We start from the raw sequence: 11,882 nt of genomic DNA on the forward strand, positions 1-11,882 counted from the left end.
ATTAAACAAAGAATTTGAGTTATACTTGCTTTCAACTAAAGTTTCTTTACTATCAGTTTTAACTTACAAGAAAAGTATTCCTTACATCAAGTTATCGCTAAAAATTAAAAATATTCTACTTTCTTTAGACTCTATCAACTTTAACATAAGTAAGTCAACGTTTAAAACTGAAATTTCAAACAGAAACCAAAACTCACCTCTCTATAATGATTGCATTTTAAAATTACTATCTATAACAGAAGCATTGTCTACTGTACAGTCATCGAATCTACAAGTAAACTCTGTTGGACTAGTTAACCATTTGTTAAGTCTATCTCAAAATGATAGTTTTATAGAAACAGTATGTGGTATAGTATCAAATGCGCTCTTTTTAAAAACAAGCCTTGATGAAAATCCATTCCAAAAAGATGTTTTTGATTTGTTGATATCAAGTAAAATGTCACATCACTCTTTAATAACTATTCCAGTTTTTTTGAATATTATAAAAACTACAAGCTCTTATGATGTCATAACTACAATTGTTAAAAATCTGCCAACATTAATATCTTTTGGTAATTCCAGATATGTAGTTGCACCATTGCTAAAAGTAGCTGTGATTTTATCCAAAAGCTCTAAAACTCAGGCAATATCTTTTAAGCTTTTGCATGGGCTTTTTTGCTATGAACCAAGAATTTATCCTACACTTTTGAAGGTTTTAGCTTCTACTGTTGGCTACTGCAGCAGAGAAGTATTACTTGTTAGATGCTTGATTGTATGTGAAATTTGCAATTCCTCTAAGCAAATCACGCAAACTAGAGGTGCTGATATGCTAAAGCTGATAGATAAAACTATTTCCAATTATTCCAATGACGAAATTGTGCTGACATTATGTTTAGATGGTTTGTATGGCCTGTGCAACAATGAAGTTTTGTCTTTGAAAGACTTGTGGTATAACAAAATAAAGCCATTACTGGATACAAATTCTCATTTGATAGTTCAGTCTTTGAAACTAGTTTCACTTGCTCCATTACTGCTCCACCCCGAAGAAGATGCAATAATGATGAATGAGGTTTTCAAGTTTGTCTGGTTACACGCCTTTTCTAAAAAATTCAAATTTAAAATTGCAGCTTTAACAAGCCTTTTGAATTTTGATTATTTTGAATCATTTAAAAATAAGCACCTTCCAGAGCATGTTCGTCCTGAAATTGAATGCGATGAAGATTTGTCTGAAATGCTGGAGGCAAACATCAGTGGTGAAGTTTTTATAAAGCTGCTTAAAAATATTCAAGAACAATCTGAACCTGCCATGAAGCGCTTTTTGTATTCAGTAATGAAGCAAGAACTGCAGACTCTGCCTCGGGACATAAAAGCTAGAGCAATGGCCTCAATGAAAAGAAAAAACCTTCCTAAAAATAACTCTTTAGAAAAAGCATCAACTTTGTTTTATAATCTCTACCAAAAGTTAAGGAAAGACCCAAATTTACGTGCTCCACTTGCTAGTAGTTTAGTGAGCACGTTTTGTGTAGAAAAAGCAAACAAAAATGTCATTAAGTTAATGGAATCCCTACTAACAGATGTAACTATTGATATAAAGTCTTGGGACGGCGTTAACAACTTAGCTCAGTTGTGGGCTTCTTTCATGATCAAGGCTTATCACCAGCTGCGTGACTTTAGAAATCAAGAAATGGAAAAGCAAAAGGACGAGGAAGGATCTCTCACCAGCGGTCTGTGGGCCAGAGATAAACTTTTCACAGCCCTTCTGAACAAGTCCAAGGAAACTTCCAATGTGCAAGCCAATTGCATGCTTGCCCTGTCAGGTCTGGTGCAAGTCATAGCTGCGCAGAAAGCGTCAAATGAAGAGTGTGAAGGCAGCCATGGGTATGTGAGCAATGAGCGGTGGACCACGCAGGCTTGTGACACAATTTTCACTGCAACTCAGTGCGGCTACCAGGCATCTAGCAGGGTGATGAGCTGGTGTCAGTACAACGCCGTGTCAAAAGTTGGAGACCTTTCTCCGTCACAAATGAGCAGAATTTGCGCTTTTTATTCATCCAAAACTTGCGTTGAAATTTTAGTGCGTTGTGACATCACAAGAGTCTGCAGTTTTGTCCAGCGCTTGAACATGTTTTTGAATGGCGAAATTATGACCAATCTGCCTACTAATGTGCACTTGCATTTATCAATTGTATGTGGTCAGGTGACAGGTTTTTTGCAGCGTTGCAGAAGCAAAGTAACCGAGTCTTTAAGAACCGTTCTGGACAGCTGCGCCTCTATAATAAGCTTGAAGGCAAAAGAAAAGGACAAAAATGAGGAGTTCAGCGAGTCAGAAGCAAGCAGCAGTGACGAGGAATACGAAGTGAGCGATATGCGACTCTCCTTTCTCATTTCAAACTGCCTCATGATATTCGAGCAGTTTCAGTGCGCCGACGAAAGTTGTCAAGAAGCAGCTTTGAGCGATTTCGAGTTTTTGAAAGACTTGGTTCTCAACCTGGGCGACTACAGCACAAACACACACAAGACTTTGTGCAATGTTTTTGTAATCCCTACAATTTCAGGTAATTTAAAGTTTAAACATTTGCAGAGTCTTACCAATTTTTTTACAAGTGTAAGTCATTTATTTCTCCAAAACATAATTATTTAAACTTAACTGTTTAGGATAGAGCTTACCTATTTTTCTGAGATTTTAAATTTAATATCTTGATATTAAAGTATTGTTTATGATAAAACAAACTTTTCTATAACAGTTTTACTGTAATAAGCATAAATTGTGTCTCATATTTTTTTTAAATAAAACATTTCAGGATATGAAACAAACGTGGTAAATGAGAACAAGTTCAAATCCATACTCAAGTTCTTTGAAAATCGGCACAAAAAGTCAAAAAACGATGTTGTGTTCAACAAGTGCCTGGCAATGATGATGTTTGCCCGCGGTAATACCGATGAAGATTTGTTGAATAACTGGAAGAGTGCAGTGCAGCAGGATAGATGTCCGACTAAACAAAAGATTTCCTCTCTGTCAGCGTTGGGGTTGATTGCAGTGCCTCCTAGCGGGTTTAATATGAAGCAACTTTCTAAGAAAGTTAATAAGCCTCTTGTGCAGGACATTGTTGAAGTTAGTTTTTATTTCTGTTAGTTTACCATCCTTATCTTTTTTCTTCAATTAAAATTTATTTGTGTAACTATTTAATGCGTTTGTGTGAAAGTTTAATAGAAAAGTTCAACTAATTAACAACTTTTGAATAAAATTTGTAGTCCCAGGTAGAGTAAATTGTCAAGTAAATAATGAAAAAGTTCCTGTAAATTTACAATTTGTTTGTAGGCTTTAAACAATCAAGTTATCGCTCTTTTTAATAATCGTAAAATATTATAATAGATATTTTTTAGTTTTATAAGTAAAGTTCAAATGAAAACTTAAGTTATAACTTATAGCAGTTTGAAACGATGATAAAATTTCACATAAATCAAATCAAAGCAAATAGTTTTTTAATTAATAGTTAAGATATGATTTTATTTTGATTTTAGTTATAAAATTATCAACAGATTTTATCAAACCTGGTGTCAAGCACCAAGGAGGCGTCGGGCGTCAGGGCAAAATCCATCGAAATCCTTTCCTGCGTCCATTTTTGTCTGAACCAGGACCAGCAGGACACAAACGTTCAGAACCTTCCACCTGACTACAGCTACCTCAGGCCGGAAAGCTGCCTTCGCCACGTGATACCAATGGTAGGTGATAGGTATGACGTCATAATACCAAACGTTGCTGCGTTGGCCTTCAACGGAAAACTTTCTTTCCCGCCACTTGACTGGGGAGTTTATTTGAAGGACAGAATGGATGACGAGGACGCGCAGAAGATTGTCATCTCATTGGCCAGTGAAAACAAAACTTGCGCCACTCTGCTGCCCCAATTGGCAGATTCATCCTACAAATGCGAGCAGAAGCTGAGCAGAGCGGTGAGGTTCCTGCCCGCCTTCAACAAGCATTCGTCGCCGGAGCTCGCCGTTGAAATTTTGAACGCTGCAGACGAAAGTATAAAAGTAGCCGGTGGAAGAGGCAGCATGTTGGTGAGATGCGTGCTGTTCGGCTGCCAGCAAATACTCGACTCGGACGATTTGTCGCCGCTTGTCAGAAATAAAATCCTGGAAACCCTGAAGCTCATGTGCTCGGTCGTCGAGGTGACCGAAAGCACGGAAATATGGACTTGCCTCGTACAGTGCCTGATGAAGGCGACAACAAAAAACGTCGTGGACCTTTTGGACTTTGACGGGGAAAAAGTTAAAAAATTGCGGATTTTGACGGTAATGTCTTCGACTTCTACGGAGCGAGTGTTCGATGTGACCGTTGAAGTTTTAACTGAAAGTTCAAGTGTCATCAGCGCGGGGCTGTACTCGACGTTAGGGTGGTACCTGGGCAGCGTTTTAGGAGAAAAGGGTCATGTGGAATGGCTGCAGCGACTGATTGCAAGTAAAAAAGTCAGCTGTAACATTTTTGCTGTCAGCGTGCAAATAATTGCAAACTGTTGTGAAAAAAGACAGGAAACCCTTGATGGTTTGTTTAAGTTTTAGTTATAATTAAAATCATGGGGAATCATAATTTATAAATATTTTAAGTCCAATCTTATAATGTGTTCAATTGTATTTTTTTAAGTCTAATTAATGAGTTTCTGTATTAAGTCTACATTTATGTTAATAGACATTAGATATTTTTTGTACATATGTCATTTAAAAAAATTCATTTGATTAAAATTCTTTGACAACAATGTTTCTTAATAAAGCAATATTAAGAAGATTTCTTATTTTTTTATAAGAACTAATTATTGAAAAATATTTTAAGGTGTTCCTACAAATTACAAAGTTAGTACCTGCCTCAATTTTCTGCCCTCAAACCTCTGCAAAATATTGTCGAAAGCCCACTTATCCGAACATTTGAAAGATGACGTTTTAAACTACATAGTGACGTCATACGACTTATATGACGTAGAAGCAAGAAGTTGTTTGCTGCAGTGCCTTGCCCAGCTGTGCAAGTTTGTCAAAATAAAGTCGAGTGTGTGGAACAAGTTTCTTGCAAAAGCCGTTTTACAAGTTTAACTATTGCTTTTCTTAGGTTTTTTGTTTTACTTTTAACATATTTTTACTTTGAACTTCAATCTATTCAATGTTGTTTTTTTAAACATACTTTTTAAACAATTTTTAGTTGACCTATAACTTTTTAAAAACTTTTAAGATTAAAAAAAAAAGTTTTTAGTTATGTAGTTTGCTTTTAACATTATCGAAAATATTTTAGGTATTAGTAGTCAAATTTAGTTATATTTTTTGTTATATAAATATTTTAATAAATTGTAGTAGAATGTTAACAATTGTTTTTCTTAAATTTTACCATTATTTACATAATATTTGTTTTGTTTCTGATAAAGTTACCAAAAATGGAACATTTTAAATATCAAGTCTTGAAAAACACTACCACTCCAAATGTAATTATGGACCAGTCCAAATTTAAACCAAATATTGTGATCCTCATAATATTTGGTATCTAATCCTAATTACTAACTTGATTAATTTTTTTACCAATTTATAGAAAAATAATATCACATGAAATGTTCTATAAACAAAGTTAAACTATAAGTTGTTTTATTATTTTATTTATAGGTTTTATAAACCTAAAAAAAAAGATCAACCCGTGCAAAAGTGACTCCTTGTGCAAAAGTGTCCCCTTGTGCATATTTGACCATTTCCCATTTTTTTTAGCTATTTTATTCTTCATTGTTCTGTAAGACTTAATATTTGCTGTTATATGTAAAAATTAAATATTTCTAGTTATTTTTACTGCAAGTCTATTGTTTTTGCTTTATGACATACCAAGTCTCTTAGTTAGAAAATTCTTGAATTAACTATATAATTTTCTTAAGTCTTCCTGTGTGAGCTACATCGTTTTTTAAAATTTTTTGCGTAAGTTTCACTAAATTATGCACAATAAAAAAATAACTTCTTTTAAATAATAGTTTTGTTTATTTTTATGTTCCGAGTACCTAACCTTTTAACAAAATGCTTTAAATTTTTTCCATAACAAATGTATTCTCAAAAACATTTTGTTGTTTTTCGTATTTAATTTATTTTTCATATTCTAAACAAGTTGGTGCTTCTTAATTTATTTATTTGTTTTAGTGCTTTCACTGAACTATTTATTTCAGTTTTATTGGTTGTTTCTTTTTTGTTTTCCATATTATTTCTTTGATAATAGTGAATTCATAAAGTTTAATATTTTACATTTAATTTCTATTTTTGTAAATTCATAATTTTTTCTATATTTTATTTATTTTCTTCAAATATTTTTTCTCTGTCAGAACTATATCTCTGAAAGTATGGGAGGTAAAAGTTTGTAGTAAGAAATTTATTTCTGCAGGTTTACGTTGTCTATAAGTATTTTGTAGATAAAGGGTTTTTGACTCAGTTTAGTGCTATATTTGCTTATAAAATCAATAAAAAAACTTTTAGTTTGAATTTTTCTGTTGTTAATGTAATAAAGCCTTACAAAATTATTATATATTGAGAGCACATGTTCTTTAATTGTGACCTTTTGATATTTTCCTTGTGTTTAGGTGGACTCCATATTTAATGCTATTTCTGTATCAAATGCTTAAGTTTGAGAGCTTAGCGAAAGTCTTTTTTTTTTTCTAACCTCAGTCTTGCTTTTTCACGAAATCGTTGCTGATCTAGGAGTTTCATCCACAAATAGCGTAGTTAAGAACACTACGTTACACATTAATGATCTTTTTATGAAGCCTTTTGCAGTTTCTGATCTAAGTCAGCATCATTTTCGAAGTCCGATAGGTCTTTTTATGGGTATCCTAGTTGCAGCAGTAAATTTTTGCAAAAATTTTTAATATATATGTTTTAATCACGTCATCAAAATACTTCGAAAACTTTCATTTTCAAACTAAAGCAAACAATGTAGAAGCAATCAAAACAGATTCTAAATGTTTACACAGTAAACCAAAATAAAAAATCTTTAACAAAAACTTATATGTGGTATATAATATTGTTTCAAATGCTGTAAAAATATTTAAAAAGTTATCTTTCAGCTCAATTTAAAACTTGATATGTACAAAAGCTTTTTTTTAGTTAATAAATGTTACTATAGTTTTAAAAAGTTGTGGCCAGGCCTTTTATATTTTAACAGAAATTGAATTTGAAAAACCTTTTATAGATTTATATGATAAAAATTGTTTAAATATGTGTTTTATTAGTGGTATTTCATTAGTATTTTTTGTTGATATGTGTTAGCCTAGTTTAAAATCAAAAGTTTGTTTTATAAGTAATAGATGTTAATATAATTTTCAAGAAATTTGTCTTTGCCTCTTAAAAAATGTTACTATAAATATACATTTGTTAGTAAAAATTGTTTAAGTTAAACAGAAAAAACTGCAAATTTCAGAATTTTGACTGTATTTTTAAAGCAGCTTTTATGTAACTTTAGTTGTAACACTTTTGAAACAAGCATTTTATTTTAAAACAATTACTTTATATAGAATTACTTTATTTACAAACAAACAAAATAAAGCTATTTTTGTTGATTTATTTACTTAATTTATTATGAGACATTTTTGTAAATTAATCTACTAATATTCCAGAACTAACTAAGTTATTTTTAGTAAAATTATTTAATTAATTTTATACCACTAGTTTTTTTTTAATTTTAATGTTTATTTAAGTTAGTACAAAAAAAAATTAAATCTTAATGAAAGCACATAATTCTTTTTATTATTAAGAGTTGCTTTTTTTTACATTTCAAGCTTCTGATATGAACTAATAAGAACAGTTTTTAAGACAATGATTTGCAAAAATAAAGTTATTTTTATTAAAGTCTAACTGTAAAGTTTTATTTTTAACTGTTTATAAAATTCTACATTAAAAAATTGTTACCAAGCAAGTTAGTTAATAAAAAAACATTTTAACAAAAGTCATAAATCATAAAATACTTATAGCTTTAATTTTAAAGCAGCAATTTTTATTAGGTACAAAACATGTAATTATTTGCAAAGAATAACTTATTGAAACTAAAAAATGCATCGAACGCCACTCAGTTTTAAAGTTATACAAGTAGAATTTAAGTTTAGAACAAGGTATTATGATCAGACTTTAAGAATACCCATAAAAAGTTTTAAAGCTGTGTTTAGTCTTTTTATGGGTATCCTTTTGAATTTCAACTTTAAAACAGTTTAAACAAGATTTTTAAGTCATAAAAGTAAAATTTTAGTTAAAAACAAGATATTTTGAACAAACTTAAAGGATACTCATAAAATCTTTTAAAGCTGTGTTTAGTCTTTTAATGGGTATCATTTTGAATTTCAACTTTAAAACAGTTTAAACAAGATTTTTAAAACATAAAAGTAAAATTTTAGTTAAAAACAAGATATTTTAAACAAACTTAAAAGATACCCATAAAAAGTTTCAAAGCTGTGTTTAGTCTTTTTATGGGTATCCTTTTGAATTTCAACTTTAAAACAGTTTCATGAAGATTTTTAAGTTATACAAGTTAAGTTTAAAGCAATAAATTAAAAAAAAACCTCAAAAGGATACCCATAAAAAGTTTTAAAGCTGTACTTAGTCTTTTTATGGGTGTCCTTTTGTATTTTAACATAAAAACAGTTTTAACAAGGTTTTTAAGTTATACAAGTATAATATTAGTTTAAAACAAGATAATTTGAACAAACTCAAAAATATACCCATAAAAAGTTTTAAAGCTCTGTTTGGTCTTTTTATGGGTATCCTTTTGATTTTGACATTAATAAGAGTTTAAACAAAATTTTTAAATTATACAAGTAAAATATTAGTTTGAAATAAGAAGTTTTGAACAAAATCAAAAGAAAACCCATAAAAAGTTTTAAAGCTGTTTTTAGTCTTTTTATGGGTATCCTTTTAAATTTTCGCATTTAAAACAATTTAATCAAGATTTTAAAGTCATTTAAATAAAATTTTATTTTTTAGAATTTGAACAACTTTACAAAAAATTATACGTAAAAAGGGGTAGGACTTTTTATGGGTAGTTTCAAATATTGGGTACTTTTAATTGCAGCAATTTTGCAATAAAAAGTACCCAATATTTTGATGATGTCATTAACTTTACTTTGGGTACTTTTGAAGCTTAAACTTTCTTAATAAAACAAAACTGCTGTCCAGGCCTATGACAAATTCACTTTGTCTATTTTTCTAAATATGAAAATAACTATATGTGAAATAAAACAATAGAAGGTAACTAAATATTTCCCTTTCTTAACAAAACTATAGAAAAATAATTCTAAACCTTGATATTTTTTGTGTAATTTACAATTTTAAATATAAGCACAAGTTAAGCTCTTGACTTAATAAAATTTTCTTTTATAGTTTATTGATGGCTTTAAGTTATTATATTTTATCAAAATTTAATTATTTTACATGTAGAAGTAGTTTAAAAATTACAGATTTTTAGGTGATTTTTGTTTTTACTACCAAATTTTTTCAATTTTTTTTATTTTACAAGTTCAAGGTTTTTCCAGTTTTTGTTTAAACTGTCAAGTTCCTGGATTCCAGGTGTGTTGGTAACCCTGCTCAAATTTTAAGGAAGTATTCCTTTCAATATTTATTAATAAAAAGAAAAAAGTAAAAAAGATGACACTTAAAACCTACTGTACTCTCCTATTTTAATGTTACATATCAAAAGTTTGTTTTGGTATAAAAAATTTGTATAAAGCTACTTGTAGTTTAGATTAAAATTTATAAAGTGACATCAACTTGTAATAAAAGTGATCTACACTCTTCCTGTACCCAAGGTGACTCCTAAAGTTTTTTTGAAATTTTATTAAATTTTTCTAAATTTAATATATTTTTTTAAATGCAAGTCTTAATTACTTTTCTAAAAAAAAAAAGTGATCAGAATTTCAAGTCATTCTAGGATTTTATACAACATTCCAAGATTTCCATAAGCATCTAGGTTTGATGGCCACCCTGTTAGCTTTATTTCAAACTAAAAAAAGGTAGCTTTTATAGAAGTACATAACTTATGTACAACTAGTTCAAATTTTTCTATGACTGAAATTCATCAATAAACTATAAAAGAAAAATTTAATAAGTCAATAGCTTAATTTGTGCTTAAATTTAAAATTGTAAATTACACAAAAAATATCAAGGTTTAAAATTATTTTTATATAGTTTTGTTAAGATAGGGAAATATTTAGTTACCTTCTATTGTTTTATTTCAGATATAGTTATTTTCATATTTAGAAAAATAGACAAAGTGAATTTGTCATAGGCCTGGACAGCAGTTTTGTTTTATTAAGAAAGTTTAAGCTTCAAAAGTACCCAAAGTAAAGTTAATGACATCATCAAATTATTGGGTACTTTTTATTACAAAATTGCTGCAATTAAAAGTACCCAATATTTGAAACTACCCATAAAAAGTCCTACCGCGTAAAAAGACTTGAAAAAATGTACCAAAAAGTTGAAAAAATACGTCATGTAGATATAAAACTATACAAAAAAGTTGAAAAAATACGTCACGTAGATATAAAACGTTAAATTTTTCAAAATGATACCCATAAAAAGACCGACCCTTCGAAGTCACCTGAACAACACTACGTATTCAAAGTTTTAGAATATTCGCAACTTTGTGATTGTGACGCAGCATGTGTGGCAATTAAGAAAGATATTTTCATTATGAGTCTTAACTACTATGTCAGCTATACCATAACAATGTGAGCATGATAGATAATTCTCTAAACTTTTCTACAAAGTTATTCTGATAATTATACGCCTTATCTTTTTGAGTACTTTTTTGATATTTCATAAAATTGCAATATATAAATAATTCATTTTTTAGTTACCTTTTTTTTCTTTGTTTTATTAGTATTTACAACATGTTGATTGGCAAAAATACATGTAATACTGATAATTGATGCAACTCTTCTCAGCAGAAAATTTATCTTTTATTGTTTCTCAAGCCATCGACGCTACACGGTATGGTTTGACTTTGACTTTTGACGCACCAAGTTTATTTGATTATTTGGTCTTAATCAGTAATTCGTCAAACTACGAAGATCTTAGAGTTGATTTGGTCTATAAAATAAGGTTAGTACTTAGTTACCTGACCGGACTGTATGGTGTTTCTGTGTTTTAGTTTTATGAAACTTTGCTTTATCTTTACTTCTATCGCAGGAACAGTGGGCCAGACCTAAAGCTTCTCTAAATCAAATGCATTTTTACAAGCTTACTTGAACAAACTAGTATCATTCAATAATTGTAAACTTTATGGTTTCGATGTATCTAAAAGTTTTAAAAGCGTTTTTATACTTTAATTTTACATAACCCAAGATCTTTCTAAGGATGTAAAGGAATTTTAAACTTTAGACGTTAATAATGAAGTTATCACTGATTGTGAATTGAGTATTGTCGATAAAAATCTGAAGTGTTTTAATTTTCTATGGTAGTCCAATTTTTTGAAAAAATGTTTAGGATGCTTTCATGGTCAAGTCAATTTTTCTGCTTGATTGAGAACAAAAGGTAGTCAGTATCACCAAGCTCTGGAAGTATCTTTTTATACTTGATGAACTTCTTTAAATCAGTGGTTAGGTTGCAATTGTACGACACTAAGGATGTTTTATTACAATAACCTAATTTAGGGCATTATCTGAATCAAGCAATTTATTATTGCAAGTTCGGGAAATATTTTCCTATTGAGTAGTAATGACTATTGTGCGTTTTGTACTATATTAATTATTTCTGGACAATAACGTATGTCTCAAATGTTATAAGTTATTTAACTTGATGGAACAAGTTTGCCAGAACAATGATGAGTTGATATGCCAACTGACAATGAATGCTTTAAAAGCGTTAGTTTGTTTTAACATTAAATGGCATGGTCGTGTAATTTTTGT

The 11,882-nt window shown here is 29.8% G+C and overlaps 1 protein-coding gene across 1 annotated transcript; it reads left to right on the forward strand.

The window, feature by feature from the left end:
• The first annotated feature begins 206 nt into the window (after positions 1 to 206).
• Positions 207 to 5,069, forward strand: LOC145835755 (focadhesin-like). The gene is made up of 4 exons (XM_082943466.1): positions 207 to 2,534; positions 2,781 to 3,091; positions 3,520 to 4,525; positions 4,811 to 5,069. The coding sequence occupies exons 1-4, from the start codon at positions 437 to 439 to the stop codon at positions 5,062 to 5,064; spliced, it is 3,669 nt and encodes a 1,222-aa protein (XP_082799592.1). The 5' UTR covers positions 207 to 436; the 3' UTR covers positions 5,065 to 5,069.
• The last annotated feature ends 6,813 nt before the right edge of the window (positions 5,070 to 11,882 follow it).

This window comes from Thalia democratica, chromosome 5 (genome assembly GCF_965202585.1).
Source record: "Thalia democratica chromosome 5, ktThaDemo2.hap1.1, whole genome shotgun sequence".
In the NCBI taxonomy this organism is placed as follows: domain Eukaryota; kingdom Metazoa; phylum Chordata; class Thaliacea; order Salpida; family Salpidae; genus Thalia; species Thalia democratica.